The 16,717-nt window shown below is 41.9% G+C and overlaps 1 protein-coding gene across 6 annotated transcripts in view; it reads left to right on the top strand.

Annotated features, from left to right (window-relative positions):
• Nucleotides 1-5,722: 5,722 nt before the first annotated feature.
• Nucleotides 5,723-16,717, top strand: part of LOC107997938 (homeotic protein empty spiracles-like) — an 86,477-nt gene continuing 75,482 nt past the window's right edge. For 3 of the 6 annotated variants that reach the window (XR_009832824.1, XR_009832823.1, XM_062085599.1), the window contains exon 1: nt 5,723-8,568. Coding sequence is in view for 3 of the 6 variants with exons in the window: in XM_062085599.1 (XP_061941583.1) it covers nt 7,668-8,568 (901 nt within the window). In the remaining 3 variants the exon portion in view is untranslated. The remainder of the gene's footprint in view (nt 8,569-16,717) is intronic. The other 3 variants (XM_062085600.1, XR_009832825.1, XM_062085598.1) reach the window with 3 other exon arrangements.

Here is a 16,717-nt window from a genome sequence, read left to right as displayed (position 1 = left end):
TCCACGCTCGTCCGTTTCGCCTCTTTCTTTCGAATACGTACGCAGGATTTTTCCATTTTTCTTTTCTTTCCTGTTTTTAATTCTCTGTATTTTTTCTTTCGTTGTTGTTGTTGTTTTTTCCTTAGGGAGAGGGGAGGGGCAAAACAACTATGGGTCTCTGTATATACGTGTGTACGTGTGTGTATACGTGTGTGTACACATTGTGTGAGAAGGGTAATGGGCCCGTGTCACCTAATTTCGAGCGATTACTTTTATATCCGTTCGAGGGCCAGATCGTGGATCTCGATATATTGGGCATGATTACAGAACAGTACTGTAATAACATGCATGGGGAGGGTGGGGGGTAATAATTTGCAGTGGATGGAGATTGTCGCTGTGTGTCGCGTTGGATTAAAAAGGTGCAGGTTTTTCGAATCGTTTTCATCCCGTTTTCTTCGCGGGGAAAGCTGTCTTTTTCGATCTCTGAATTTTTTGAAAAATTTTCTCGATCTTCGAGAATATCCGGTGATATCGATGAACAAACATCTTTCGATTTATTGATTATATTTTTGCTTTCTTTCGGATTCGAATTTTCAAGATCGAATAAAAATCGAGAGACGAGAGATTTCGAGAATTATCATTTACGAAGTGAAACGTATTTCGCACGAAGGATTAATATAAATAAAGCGAAGAGAGAATTACAATTTTAGATGTAGATTTATGGGACTCGATGTTTTGTCGTCTCACTCGTTTATTAGAATTTATTTACTTACCGAAAGTCCAGTCTCTCCCACCCCTTCTTCTTCCTTTCTGGAGCTTGCGAATCAATTTAATCGGACCGTTGGTTGTTCCGAGAAAATCATAGGTGCTGGTCGGTTATTTAAGATACCGAGACCGCGAATCGACAGTGATTCTCAGCCGACGCCGATAAATTCATTAAGATTTCTTTTCATTACGAATTCTGCCTCGTTAAATAATTCTTCTTAGATGTGTTATTATATAATAAGTGTACAGATTTGTTTGAAAATTTAGAATTTTATTTTTCATTCTTTATGGTAATAATAATACTATTGGAAATGTGCGTAACATATCATCAATCTATGTTAATTTTATATCAATATCTCCTCCTCGGTTCGTCTCCAAACATTTTGTACAATATATATTGAAAATATTTTCCCTACTAAATACACTACTAAATACACTACTATTTTACAACGTCTGTTATCATTATGAACAGGTATTATAAAATATTTTAAGCATAATTGATAATCCTATTTTTAACCGATATTGCAACAGGTACGTTATTAGGGATGATTAGTTTGAAAATAGGCAGTGGGTATATTTAACCCTGCCTACGAGTAAGTGGACGGTAATTGAATGTCAGCGCAATCTCGTGTAATACACTACTACTTTTATTATTTCAAAATGCACGCCCGTCTAATTCGAAAAAAAAAAAAAATTCTTTCACAATTTCTCCATCCTCGTCATCCCTTAAATCGAAGTATCCCACTTCTGATCCTATGCATCGCCCTTGGAAAAACTTTTCGAAACGATTACCTGCCAACTAATACCCGTTTATATTATAATTGTAATCGACACGCTGCGAGTTTCGTTTCGACAATGGCGACGAGGTTCTCAATGCGAGAAAATACGAGTCCGCCCCGTGGGGAGGGAGAGAGAGGGGGGGGACAGCTCGTTGGATCCGCAACAAAACCTTCCTTCCCTGTTTCACGTCGGGGGATGGGGACCGTTGCACGACGAATAAATGGCCTGATTAAGCACGCCATTTTGCCTGTAATGTAATCTTTAAACGCGCGTCGACTTCTTTCGTTCGCATTGTGCTGCCCGTACGCGATGTCTCGTCGATCATTTCCAAGGATTATGCCCGGCCCTTTTGTCCACGCGATTATTCATGTTTCAGAGAGAGAGAGAGAGAGAGAGAAGAAGTCGATTCAACTTGTTGAGCTTCTTGCGAATATTTTTTTCTCTTTCTCTCTCTCTTCATTCGCGATCGAGTTTGACGAGAGTTTGTCCCCCCTTGGAATTTTTCAGAGAAACATCAATATCGATATTTTCCTTCCCCGTTTTTCTTTTTTCGGGGATATTTATAATTTGCAGAAGAACGATATTTGTGATAATAGTTTAAGGAAATTGGTTTTAAAGCACGCTTTATCGTATATTATTTATTTCCATCTTTCGCAATCCATTTCCCGTGTACCGTTACAGCACAGAAATGAATTTAAGATGAATTTAGATCGCGTATTTATCTCGTGTTGCTTTTTCTTCACTCTTCTTCTCTATTTACCGTTAATAATCTCAACTCGATGCCACTTTTTCTTCCTTTCTTTCTTCCTCTCTCCTTGAGACACACATAGTAATTAAATAGAGGCGGAGAGCAATTTTACGAATTATTCTTTTTATTAATCGAGAATTACTTCAAGATAAAACCATTTTTTCCATCCTCCCCTCGAAATCTTTCCAAAAACTTCTCCGCCAAGAAACATATATATATATCGACGAACCAATTACATCTCCCATTGTGTCCGCACAAAGACTCGAAATTTCTCCACAATTCGTGAAAATCAAAGAAGATTAGACGACGAAGTCGTGGATAAACTGGCTGCTTTTTTCGGTTGGAGAGAAAAAGAGAAAGAGAGATCCCGATGGAAAAAGAGTTTCATTGTTGCGAAGGGTTTCAAACAATGGCCGATACAATGGCCGATATATATACACGCACACACGGTATCGTCAATCGTGCGTCAGCGTGCTACGCCGTGCTATTTTTCTTCCTTCCATTATGCTTTCTCTCCTCGCCTCATCTCACAATGCCCTCTAACGAATCGCCGCCCTTTCGTTTTAATATCCGAAATAACGGATTTCTCGCGCGAGAAAACGATTTTTCACATTATCTTCCAGCCCGATAGAGTATGTACGCCGCGTATGTACACTCTCTCCTTCTTGAATTGGAGATTCGTGTAATGGCCGTTTTTACACACGCTCGACGCATCGACGCCACGTTGCGCGAGTCACAAGGTAGCTTTTCACGGAAGTATCGTTGACATTCCTGTATGTGAAACGTACAGTCCGCATCATAAACTCGGAGGATAATGGGAAACAAGTTTTGACAACTGTCGAGAAAGAGTTTTCGCGCAGTACGATTCTTTCCTCGAGACGACAACTCGAATAATAATTAATGGACGCAAAAAGAAACCGCTTAGAGCCCGGGTTGAACGTTACTCATCCGAGGGACGATTGGCTAAGAAGTCAACAGGTATCGCAGAAGTATTTACGTAAAATAAATTCCCCGAATAAGTTTGCTTAATTACCCGACAAACTTTATCATCTTTCCCTTCTTCTTCCACGATGTCCACGCAGCTTATGGAGCCGAGTGTACACGCGTTTCTTTTTATCCATCTTTCTTCCCTTCTTTCTTCCTTTTTTCTTCCGATGTTCGTCTTTGTCGAACGAGTCGTAAAAATCATCTCCACGGGCGTCCAAGGGCTTGGAAGAGGGCCAAAAGGGATTTACAGGTGCGAGCGAGACGAGGCAGGCAGACTTATTCGGTTTCCGCCACTCGAGCCAGCGTACAAAGTGCATGCAAATTTTCTATAGGCGCCCGTTTTATTTTCGACTTGGCTCGTTCGACCCGATTTTCGTGTACACCGCTTCGTCCACGCCGGCCTCTCTGACACGCGATACTTCCACTCCCATTCGAAACGTATTAGATCGAAAAGCCACTTACTACAAATTCCCATAAGGCTTCCTCTGTTGCCCGTATTCACCACGAATGAATGGCGAGAGATTAATGCTTCCATCCTCGTATGGGAAAAGGAAAGAAGAGAATATTTCGAAAGAAATATTCAAAGAAGAATCGCCTTTATAGAACGAGATATAGAATTTATTTATATTTTAAGTTCATGTGACTGTTTCAAGACCCCTTTCTCTCTCTCTCTCTTAACCCAATAACATTAAACTGCGATAAAAGGAAGGAAAACACGGAACGATGAAAGAGGAATCTCATTCCTGCTTGGACCGTTTCTGTTTAAAGAGAGGGAAATTAGAAAAATTGCCGTGAAAATCAACGAAACGAAGATTGGTTTGGCAGCAAGACAGTGCACGAGGAGAAGCGGCAAGGATGAAGTCGGAGGTGGAGGAAGAGGCTCGAAGAAGCTTTGCGGGCGGAAGGTGGAGAGGAGGAAAGGAGAGAGAGAGAAAGAGAGAGAGAGGATCGTTGGGAACGGGCGTGCACGCTGCTCGCGCATTGGTGCACCGGTGTGTACGATGTGTGCAGAGTCGCCATGTTGAATATCCCCACTTCCGCCCCACGTGTCGTACACCTACACACGTGTCGGTGACGCGATACCGGTCGCAATATCGTTTTATACGTTAAGGGGGCGAGAAATCGGCCTCCGCCATGGGGACTATCCTCCTCTGTTTGAACCCCCAAAATTGAAAGAGCGTCGAGATGAGCGAGCCACCATTTTTCTCGTGCGAAAAATTTTTTTCACTGGATCTTTTTGTTCTGTGAAAGTTGATTTAATCCGAAGAAAGAAGGAATAAAGGGAAAAGGAAAGGAGAGGATGATGTATCATTTTGGCTCTTATCGAGGGAATTTTTTTGAAACTTTAAAACGAATATTTCTTTTTTGAAATGTATTCGAAATCGCGAATTTTGAAATATTTCACGCGTAACGACTAATTAATTTAATGAATTGAACTCTGCTTATGAATACCAATTATTCCGCATCACTGAACAGGAAACTGTTAAAATCTCGTTTTCGTGGAAAATGTATGCAGTATGCGATACAGTCAAGCGTTCAAACTTTCAAACTCTGAATGTGATGACGGGCAAGCAAATTGTTTTCACAATTTATCGAATGCACGTCGAAACGAAAGTAATGCTTAATTGTTATTCTCGTAAAAAGAAAAGAAAAATTGGAAAAATATATCGAACCATATTTTTATATTAAACTTTCGAAAAATACCGAGTGATTATAGTATAGATTTTACGGAGAATGACGGAAGATCGTGAAAATTATGATATACTGGAAGAGCTCTAGTTGTATTTCGTGCTGCTGCAACGGCAAAAAACTAATCGAACGACTATTTACAGTGTAATTTCAGTGTCAATTCGGGAAAAGGATAGTAATCATCGAATTTACAACTTTTCTCCATCATTTGCTTATTTTCTGACTATATCATATTGCTTAAGTTGCGATATGGAATCGATGAAATAAAACTAGAAATTTTCTTAAAAAAATCTTTTCTCGAGAAGAGTACGTATAAAAAAATAAATTAATCACCGAATATTCGATGAAATAATAAAGGAAGGGAGGAAAGTGTAGAAGGATTTTCGAACGATATCCAATGATCTAAAATCTTCGATCGATCGATTTCTCAGTTTCGACATAGCTGCTTTGATCAGAACACGAGTCTCTGAACACACGGACATTAACGAAGGACACTTGGGCCTATCAGGTTTCGCGGCTCGGGTCGAAGAAAGTGTCACTTCGTACGACGCTTCGACACGTTAATTGCTCGATTACACGTCCACAGTAGTTACGTATGTATGTGATCCGTTCGAGCAATTACCGATCGATTAGAACCGATTCAGCGAGCGAGACACTCGTACGTGATAATCACATATCGTGGATCCCTCTGGAAATTATCCCATCTTTCACATTTTATTATTTCGTTATTATCGAATTAAATTGTCATTTGTTTGAGAAGAAAACTTCATTCATTCCCCCCCCTTTAATAACTTTGTGGATGAAGTTTTATATTTCATATCCGTGAACTTTGTATTTACTCGATTATCATATAAATCGGAGATCTGGTTCAAGCAACATGGCGTAATTTAATCGATTCGCGTTAATATTACACATTGAAGAGGAATATCTAAGAATCCTGAAAAACATATATATATATATGTATGTATGTACGTATATACGCTTGATAAATACATCAGCGTACGTATATCGAGCCAAGCAGAAGATTCGACTCGACTGTTAGTAGCTCGTTTAACATCTCTTCCCTCCCGCTTCGATTTATCACCCCCTTGGCGGAATACCAATGTACAAAGTCACGTGTCGGCGAAACACTCCCCTATCGAGCGCGTTATTTCCCTCGATTTCGTCCCTCTGGACTTTCCCAAGGGGAAACGAAGAAAGCGTTTCGAAGACGAAGGAAAAGACGAGGAACGGAGGAAAGAAAGGAGAGGGAAAGAAAGAAAGAAAAAAAGGAAAAAGAAAAAAGCCCCGGTGGAACGAAACCTAGTTAGCCGGCGGAGTGGGGGCGAGACGGCGGATGGGCGGAGGAGCGGGGAGGCGGCAGCAGCGAGGGGAAGAGAGCGCGCAGAGGTAGGGGATCCAGACGTATTAATTAAACGACTCATTTTCATCGCACGACAAAAACGTGAGTTTAACGCCCATCGGCGGCTAATGCGTCGCCCCACGGCAGCTCGTGGATAAGGGGTAGCGTGGCCAGGTTCCGACCAGCGAGTTTCAAACCACGGCCAACCGTCCAATCCTGTCGAGGCTGGTGTACGCCTAGCGCGGCTCCTCGGTACCTTCGAGTACCGCCCAGCTCTGCCCGATCCTCTTGCCCCCACTCCGCTACGCGGGCCGAGGTGGTGGGGATTGGAAGCGGCTCGGCACACCCCCCACCACCACCCAAGAGCGCCTCGTTTAGCCTGTAATTTGCTCAAACACTAGCAAGCTCTCGTGCCAGAAACATCCGTCAGAGAGCCCGTGTCTGCTGGAGTCTCGAGATACGCTTCTAGCGGGGCCCAGCACCAGTTGGCTCTGCTTCTTTTTTTTTTTTTTCCCCCCTTCGACAACACTCTCGCGCGCTCTCTCGTGCGGTGTATATACCTCTCGGCCGGTGTAAATTTGGTGCGCCCGCAGGCAAAGAGCTCGATGGAAGAGGCGCGGTCCCGTGATATCGCAGTGTGTGTCGGCCGTGTGAGCTAACCGCTTCGTTGGTGCCCTCTCATTACGTTACAGTGGTGACATTTTTTGACTCGGGTCTCGGGGGATCATCGCGCACGTTCGTTTGGGTGATCTCTTGAGTGACAGTTTTTATTTTTTTTTTCTAACGAATCGTTAAGATCGTGCGACGACGGGGAGGATGAGCCAGTGGTGATTATTCCTTGTTGTGGAACTGAACAATATGAATTGCGAGTTTCGAGGCGTCGACGAGAGGAGAAGAAAAGCAAAGTAAAACTTTGGCCGTTCGAAGGAGGAAAACGTCAGTGAGTGATAGATAGAAGAACGATGCACTTGTTTATATCCGACCGATGATTTAACGAGTTTACACACACGTACACGCACGCACACACACATACGCACACACGTACACGCGCGCACACGTACACTCACACCTCAAAAGCAAAAAGAAGAACTGCACGAAGAGAAGAGTCGTTCAGAGACAAAAAAAGAAAGAAAGAAAGAAAGAAAAAGGGAAAAAAAAGAAACAAAAAGGGAGAGTTACCGGTGCGTGGATAAAATCAGTGCGTTCAAAGTGTTCTCGAGGAGTAACCCGTGGCTGGACGTTTGGCAGGCAAGCGTTCTCGGTCTGGTGAAGGAGCCAGGGCCGAGGCGGGCGCAGGCATGCGGCGGACCTGACTCAACCGAGCCAGCCTGTTGCAGAAGTGGCCAATCCATCAGCCGGGCGTACGATAATCGTACGATGATGCCGCTCGCGCCGACGCCAATTGTTCCTGTGCCCTCGAAGCCGAAGATCGGCTTCAGCATCGACTCGATCGTCGGCGGTGGTGGGCAGGGGCGGGATGACCGTTTGGACCGTTTGGAGCGGGTCGAGATCGAGAGGGACGATGGAAGCCCCATGGACGTGGTCGAGGGGTCCTCCTCCCCCCGCGCGCGCAGGGTGACCACGAGATCGCCCGGCGCCCATTCCGAGGGATCCGACCGTCCCGTCTCCCGCAGCTCCTCCGTCGAGTCTTACCCCAACTCGCGGAGGACGCCGTCGCATCCGGGCAGCCACCATCACCACCACGCGAACCACCACGGCCACCATCATCATCTGTCCGCCGCGACGCACCTCGACTTCGGCCGTGCAACGGTGCACAGCCACAGCGGGGGATCGACGCCCAACAACAGCCCGAGCCCCCCTCACAGGATATCGCACGGGGACTCCCCGGTAGGCGCTCACCCTCAGCCTCCGCCAGGGGTCGTCAGGCCCAGCCCCAACTATCTCGCGCCCCCGCCAGGCGCCGCGACCGCGGCCGCTGTCGCTGCCGAGCAATTGAAGTCCCTTTACGGGCTGCCCGGCCACGGGCCGGCCGGGCCCCAAACCGGGCAAACGGAGTACCATACGCAACAGCAATTAGCCCTCGCCGCGAATTTGGCAGCGGCCCAACATTTCCAAGCTGCCAATCTCGCGGTGGCCCTCCAGGCGCATCATGGCGCGTCGCCCCACGGGCCACCCCACGGCCCTTATCCCCATGGCGGTGCGCCTGGCGGGCCCCATCCACCGCCGCATCCTCATCAGCCACCCAGGGACAGCTATCCGCTTTATCCCTGGCTGCTCTCCAGGCACGGAAGGATCTTCCCTCACAGATTTCCTGGAGGTACGTTTATCCACCTTTTTCTTTTCTTTTCTTCTCTTCTCTTTTCTCTTTCTTTTTTTTGCTCCTTTGGAGGGAAGGGGGAAGGGGAGGGAGAGGAGGAGGAGGAAGAGGGAGGGGAGGGGAGAGAGGGAGGGAGGGCGGGCGTTGATCAGGCCGGGCATTGTTTCGTGTTTCTCGGAACTGTCGACTCTGGTTCGTTGATCATCAGGATCAGGATCATCGGTATCGTTGTTACAGGGTTGTTTTTCGATTTGTCGTGACACGTGTCAGTGACGGGGATAATACACGAGAATTCGTATAAATTAGAGGAGAGGTTTTTTTTTTTTTTCTAGTGGAATAGGGACAGGGATAGGGAACGTGGAAGGAATTCTCTCTTCTTTCGACGTTGGTGAGGATTTTATCGTATCGGTTGGTGTATCGCATTTCGTGATCGTGTTGATCGAAATTTGATGAAATTATATTAGTTGGAAGGATGGGTTGATATTGTATAGAAATTACATTATATTCGGCGGGACTTTTTCCTTTTTTTTCCCGCCATCCAGCTATGTGCTCTAGCTTCTCTCAAAAAAGTATATCTCATTTCCTTTTGATAGACGGATATCGTACGATACTTCCTTAAAATTCCGTTTATTCATTATCATATATTCCTTCTTGGACACAACGAGCTGTATGCACATCAATTTCAAACAGGGAAAAATTAAAAACAAATACAGTTATGGATAATGGAACGTTTAGATAGTGGGAACATTGGAATAGGAAACCCGTTTAGATAGTAGGTGTCCGGATGATGAAGGTTTCATTGTACTCTAAAATTAAATAACTTGACTCAAACTGTTATGACTCACCTACGATATCAATTCAGAATTAATGGAGAGGTTCTCCGGAGAGGTTGTTTGGTTGTTTCTCTTGGCCCTTAACGGTTGGGCTCTACTTTACATCGGTTTAATCCATCGTGGAAATTAAAGAATATATGCGAGATGAAAAAGATTTGTTCGCGCGATTCACGAAAACTCTTCTTTATTCTTCATTAGTTTCGCGAGTTTGAAACGTAGGCGTGAAACGAAAGGAATAAAAATAGGATAATACCTAATTAGAAAATTAATGTATCTGTTCGTGTAACACTTCATGCTACCATAGCCAGTATATAATGTATTAAAATTTATTCATTTTTGGAATTGCAAATTTCTCTAATTATCATTCTGTAAATTATAATTCCCTTTTTTTTCTTTCTTAATTTCGATCGAGATTTTTATTTCAAACAGCGCTACGACTTTTTCTTTTTTACAATTATTCCTCGATCGACGAAAAAAAAGAAAAAGGAAAAGTCATTTCACGTCAATATATAGTTTTTACTTGATCCTTACCTAATCGTAATTATTGATTTACCGATCGTATAATATAATTAATTCGCGATCCACATATGTGTGTAACTCGACGTTAATTAAGGCCTAATGAATTAAATCGCTTGTCAAAATGTTTCTGCTTATTTATTCAACGCCGCATTAATTCAAATCCCCCCTTTCCCTTCTCCCCCCTCCCCCTCTCTCCTTCCAACCCATGATATCGGTATACCTATTTATAATAACACGTTTTGTCGCGGGAGAAGAAGAAAAAAAAAAGAAAAAGAAATGTTATCGATCGATCGGAGCGACAGCAAAAATTATTATTCAATTCTCTCCGTTTCAAAGAACGGAAGAACGACAATTCGTTACGGATCTCGTCGATCGATTTCAAAATCGTGTTTGACGTGGAATTATCGCTCGAACGAGAAATATCGACGCGATTTTTTTTTGCCAGCTAGGAGAAGGAAAAAGGAGAGAGAGAGAGAGAGAGAGAAAAAAAAGGAAAAAAAAAAGAAAAAACGGAGTTCATTTACATGGATAGATCGTTGTCAGTTTGTCTATATTTACTCGCACGCGATCTTCGCCTCGAAAAATTCGCGAATCTCTATGGACGAACCTAACCTCACTTTCTCTCTATTCGTTAATTTTCCTCGTATATAAGAACGAAAAGAAATCTAGGGAAATGAAATGAGTGTATTTAAATCGCGTATTTAGCTAGGGAAATAATTTATTATGATCGCTCGCGTTTCTTTTTTTCTTCTTTTTTTTCCATTTTTCACAACATTTCTTCGATCACGCGACGATTTTAAATTCGCTTTGAAACTTTCCACGCTTTGAAAATTTTCTGGTCCGATGATTTGGTGTTTTTTTTTTTTTTTTTTCTGATAATTGAGTTCGGAAACGGAAGTTGTTAATTACGTGCTATGTAACATGGTAGTCGAGGAGAACATCGTAACCGCTTGATCCTTTCGACTTTTGTTGATTTTGAAATTTTTCTCTGGTTCGGTTGATGATTTTTGATAATTGCACAGGAAGTTGATAATCGCGGTAAACTTAAATAGTTTTGAATTAAGATAACCTAAACTTTTTAAAAGCTTCGATAATTTGTTACTTTGTAGTTATAAAACATGTAATAAACGTATAACGCGATATATTCCGAATGCTTGTAATTGGTTTAAGATTAATTAACCTTAAACGTTTTAATTTAAAATTTAGATTAATCTCAATTATACATATTGTTATAAAAAAAAAGTACACTTATAATCTGAAATATTCTTTCTGAATATTGATATTTTTCGATAATTTCGGAATACGATAATTATGGAACGATGTTTTAGTTTAATTAAAATTAAAATTCTCGCGAAAGAATTTCTGATTTTTCGATAATTACGTAACATAATTATTCTGTAATTTTGTAATATATTACCCACATTGTTAGATTACGTTGAAAAAAATAAACAGTAATTAACGCTTTATTAAAATACATTTTCAACGCAGCTTCGTTACCTCCTTTTATCTTTTACGATTTATAATATTTTTTCCCCTCTTCTTGCGTACAATATTCTCCGAAATAATTTACAGACTTACATACAAGATTACTCACCGTGGAATTCAATTCAGAAATAATGAAGAATCGGAAGGACTTAGAAATTAGTATCCCCATAAAATCTTATCATCGCACACTCCTCAACCGCTGTCACCCAATCTCCCCTGTTTCTTCCAAATTCCAAATCACTTTCCAACAAATGTAATACAAATGTTGACGGAACCGGACACTTTCGAACTAGTATCCTATAAATCCCCATATCCCCGTGTAATAAAATACACTCGTTATAACATCATCTAATTTGCAACACGTTTTCCAAACAACCCGCGATATTTGTCAAACTCGTATTCACGGATTACTCTTACTTTACGCCACCTACTCTTACTCTTACTTTGGAAGAATCGAGTGCTTGGAAAATCGGTTATTAAAACCGACGCTTTTTCCCCCGAACGCGTTCTCCAATTTTTCCCAAATTATCACGATTATCACGTGGATATGACACAATTTCACTCGATGATAATAATATTCACCATTACATCGGAAAGGTAAAGGAGGCGTATCTAAACTGTCGATAATTTTCGAGATAACCAGAGAGACGATCCAGAGAGAGTTAACTCGTCATTTTCCAAGTTAATGAACCCCAGTGGCGCGATACTCCCCGGCTTCCTCCTTCGTTTATTCCATATACGGGGACCGGTTCCATCCGTCCGTCCCAGCAAAGATCATCGATTTCGTCCCCATGTAAACAAGCGTACTTTATTACAACGATCGTTGGTAAACGAGGGACACGCGATAATTACCAGTGCACAGAGTTAGTAAATAAGAAGAAGAAGAAGAGGAGGAGGAGGAGGAGGAGGAGGAGGAAGAAGGGACGTTCCTCCCCCTCCCCCTCCGTTGTTGACGAAAGGGTTATGCAACTTGGACGACTTTCGTAACGGGGAGGGGGAGGGGAAGAAGCGGGAGGGGGGAGATTTTGTAACGTTGTTGTGTCCACGACATTTTTTCCTCCCTTCCCCCCTCCCCTCCTCCCTCCTCCCCCCCTTTCCCCTCTTTATCTCGGCCACGAGCGAGGAGGGCAAAACAAGTGGCTTCGTGTAATTGATTCATTCGAGCGAAGATAACCTAAGGAGACCAATTATGAATTATTCCACGATACGGCCATATCGTAATACAGAGATAAATGTTCTATCTAGTCAATGTTGATAGCGTGGACGGTGAATGGAGGAGAGATACGATGCTTTTCCTTTTTTCTTTTCTCTCTTTTTCTCTTTTCTTTTTTTTTTATACCGGTGGTGGTTGCGGTCATATGCAGTCGATCGGATTCGATTGGATTTTTCTTTTTCGAAGTTAAAGAAACCGCTTTTTCTCTTTAAAAAGTGTTTTGGCGCCGATTTTTTGTAAAGTATATATTAGGAATGGATATACAGATAGATAGTTCCTTCTTTGATTCTTTGAACAGTGAAGTAAACGAGTAGAATTATTAGAAAAATTGTTCGTATAATCATCAACGGGGAATGGGAATGGGAATTTTAAAAAGTGAGATAAAACTTGGATTGAGATATCTCGACGATTGAGAGGACACAATTTATGAGATAAAAAGTTTCATCAATTAATTAGCGGAAAAATATTTCTTTCCAAAGGGATATTTCGCACAAAGATAAAATCGCCGTTGTCAATAAAATTACAATTGAATCTTATCTGTAATAATGAAAAAGAGAGGGAATAAAATTCCTAATACGAGCGACGCCATCACTTTAAGGTCTTAACAGGAAAAAATTTCTCTATAAAATTGATGATTCTCATTATCGTCTTATACAACACGCGTACACACGTCCACGCACGTTGCACGACGGTTCGTCCATTTATCTCTTACCGATTACCGAGTTACTGCCTGTAACTCGGATCTAATTAGCCAAACTCAAGAAACAAGTAGCTCTGCATTGCAAGACGAAACGATATTGTTCGACGACAACTCTCGTCCTTTCCTCAAGGAGTGTTAGAAAAACACGAATACGCGAAAATTTTATCGCTAGGTCGATTCGTTCATCATCCGTTTATAATTTTATCTCGCGACCTGATCGTGAATAGAAACGCCTAATAGAAACGTGAGCGAGGCCGTGATGGAGGTTTATTCCTTTGATACTCCAAAGAAAAGAAAAAATAAAAATAAAAAAAACGACAAATAAGACAGCACGGTGGAACGTGAGATAATAATTCACGCATCGTGAACGAGAGTCCATTTGCTCGATCTCTTGTCCTCCTGATCGATGGGATCGGGGGAAAACCGTGGATGGACGTTTTATGGACACGCGAGTGGACGTTTAATGCGCGACGCGATTTACGTGGAACGCGTTTGCGCGATAGGGGAGGTTATTCGAATGATGGTGAACAGAGATTTGATTGGTTAGTGTTAGAAGATATGAATATAAACCGTTGTGTCAATTTTGGAAAGGAAAGGAAAGAGAGAAATTGGCTCAATATAAAAATTTAATCGTAATTAATTAAGGATATTTCACAAGATGGAATCGTAATGATACTGCACACGCTTGTTTCTTGGCGCGTGTAGCGACATCTACGAGTTGAAAAGTTGGCACCTCTCAGAAAGGAAACCAATCTAATTTGTTAGGTCTAGTGGAGCATGTCTGATTGGTTAGGTGTAGCGTACACCGATCAAACGGACATGTTAAATAGGAATTCTCGTTCCCGTCTCTACGCTTCGGTTTTGCATTATACAAATATAATGTTTCCTTATTACACGTTTAGTTACAATGTTGGAACCTGATCTCGTGGCTCGGGTTTTTAGAGTAAATAACAAGCTGGTTGTTTATAACAGGATGATATCTGTCTTTTGTGCATCAACGAGGTAACCACCAAATTCTACGCGATATCGATTTTAAAAAATCCTACATAGAAATATATCCGAAAGAAATATTTCTCATCTTCGCGTATCGAAGCTTCCTCGATCATCTTGCCCTTAAATTAAATCGTCCAAAATCTTTTTCTTTCTCTCTCTCCACGTCACAAAAATTTCAAACGTTTCTCCTGAAGTAGTAATTACGCATTCCTTTCCAACGAACAGGTAGACAAGAGCGGCCAACTTTTCGAATTCCCTCTAGTTTCTTTTTATCCTCTCTTCCTTAACCTGAAATCCACGATTTCTTGCGTATTGCGCAATACAACAGTAGTAATTCACCTGCTGGAGAATCTCAGCCGCGTTATTACGTGAAAACCTTCTCGTTATCTCGCGAGCAAACGTATTTTTCCTTAATTATATTCCTTAATACAATCTGTCGAGATTGTGTGCTCGTCTCCAAGATTAATCGCTCAATCGAAAAATCAGCCTCGATAGGAAAATCATTATTCCTCCACTTCCATTTCTTTTTTCCTCCGCTTCTTTCTCTCTCCCCCTCCCCTTCCTCTCTCTTTTTTCTTTCTTCGGATACGAAGAAACGTACGCTTCGTTTCGAGACGAGCGATACGCTTAGGTTATATCCTAATCGGGTGGCAATCAGGCGACATCTGGCCACTGCTTGGAAGGTAAGATACGAGGTCAGCCGTCGGCTGACGGGTAAAGCCAACGAGAGGCGGAACGTCCCCGTCGATAGTAAACGGACTATCGACGATTACCATAAATTTATCCGCGATCTATCCGGGAGCTCTATACGGCTGGTTTTATCCCCCCGACAGAGAGAGAGAAACTAGTTCCACGAGTGGAAAAAATGGTAGCCGTGGATGGTGAGCCGCGACCGCCCCCTAGGGACTTTTTCTAGTCGTTCGGGTTGACCGATGGTGGCGTTCCGTATAGTACCGGCGAATTAAGTTTCCATGGAAGGATTGGATCGTTGTTTATGGGCGTGGAGGATGGATGTGTGGTGTTTTGTAATTGGGGTGGGGTTCTCTTTTTCTTTTCTTTTTTTTTCTTCGATCGAGAAGCATCCGAATTGGGATTGTTTTTCTTCTTCTTTTTTTTTCCAAGGAATTCGTTCTTTCCTTCGGAAGGGATAGGGAGAAAAGTGGAAAAATCGGAAAGACGTGCAACGTTTATTATTCGTTGAATATAGAATAGGATTTTGAATGTTAATTTCGACGAATAAACGAGAAATTCGTTTGAAAATATAATTTTAAAGACGAAACATCGTGAGATTTCGAATATTTAAATTATTATAAAGTGAAATCGCATCGAATATTACATTCCTAACCTTATTTTACCTAAACATAAGTACGAAGCAATCGATGGATTCTAGAAAAGTTTTTACTATATCAGAAAAGTTTATAAAGTTGTTTGACACGAGTATGGTGTAACTTTAAGAACAAATCTGCTAAAACATTAAACTAAAAGCTCTACTCGCACGATATAAAATTACTCCTTACGTTATAAAAAGAGGTAAGGAAAAACTCGTATAAGAATGAAAACTCATTAAGCGTCCAAGGTTTTTCTTCCAAGATTCACGCTAATGTGGAACAGTATCATCATTCATTGTTTCCAACCTACCTAAACGAGATCCAGTTAGGGGAGTAATTTGAGGGAGATGGCTCGAAGGAAGTAAAACGCTTAGGATATTCAGGCACTTATCGAAAGGCTTGCCTAAGGCGACGTCCCAGTCAATGATTCGATGATGAAGTGGCTTATGATCCCGTGTGTTATTCGGTTAGGGTTGTTCTTTTTTTTTTTCCCTTTCTCTCTTTCTCTCTCGGTCAATTTTTGTCTCATCAGTGTTACACTTGGGGCAGTGTTCTCGGAACAAGAGTCACGTTACCATTCGATCACTGTTATTTCTCGAGTACTTGAGCTCGTCGGGATAGGCTACCATTTTCAGCGTGACTCGAACGAGAGCCTAGCCGCTTATCTAATAGCTCGAATACCGAGTATTACGTAGAAAGTTGAATTTCCCAGAATTTCTTCGCTTCTTTTGCGCTCCTTAGAATCCTTCATTATCCCCTGCCTCCTAATTACTCAGTTTGGATAAGTGTGAGTGGAAGAGATAGGTATAATCCGTGTGATGATTATCGTTATTATTATTAACTTTTCGTTCGTTAGAAAAGTTAAAGATGAATCGTACTAGTTGTGGCAAGAAGAGTGTATCGTACGTAAAATTTCAAGAACCTGTTCCCAAGTAATATATATATATATATATATATATGTATATGTAAATTGTCATTTATTAATTATTCATTATTATTGCGTAAGAGGGCTCGTGTTGTTCGATCGAAAAATGGATCGGGACAATCGGAAATCGTTTCCACTTGACTGAAAATTGTT

This window comes from Apis cerana, linkage group LG15 (assembly GCF_029169275.1).
Source record: "Apis cerana isolate GH-2021 linkage group LG15, AcerK_1.0, whole genome shotgun sequence".
Taxonomy (NCBI): Eukaryota; Metazoa; Arthropoda; class Insecta; order Hymenoptera; family Apidae; genus Apis; species Apis cerana.
This window is presented reverse-complemented; position numbering and strand designations above follow the sequence as displayed.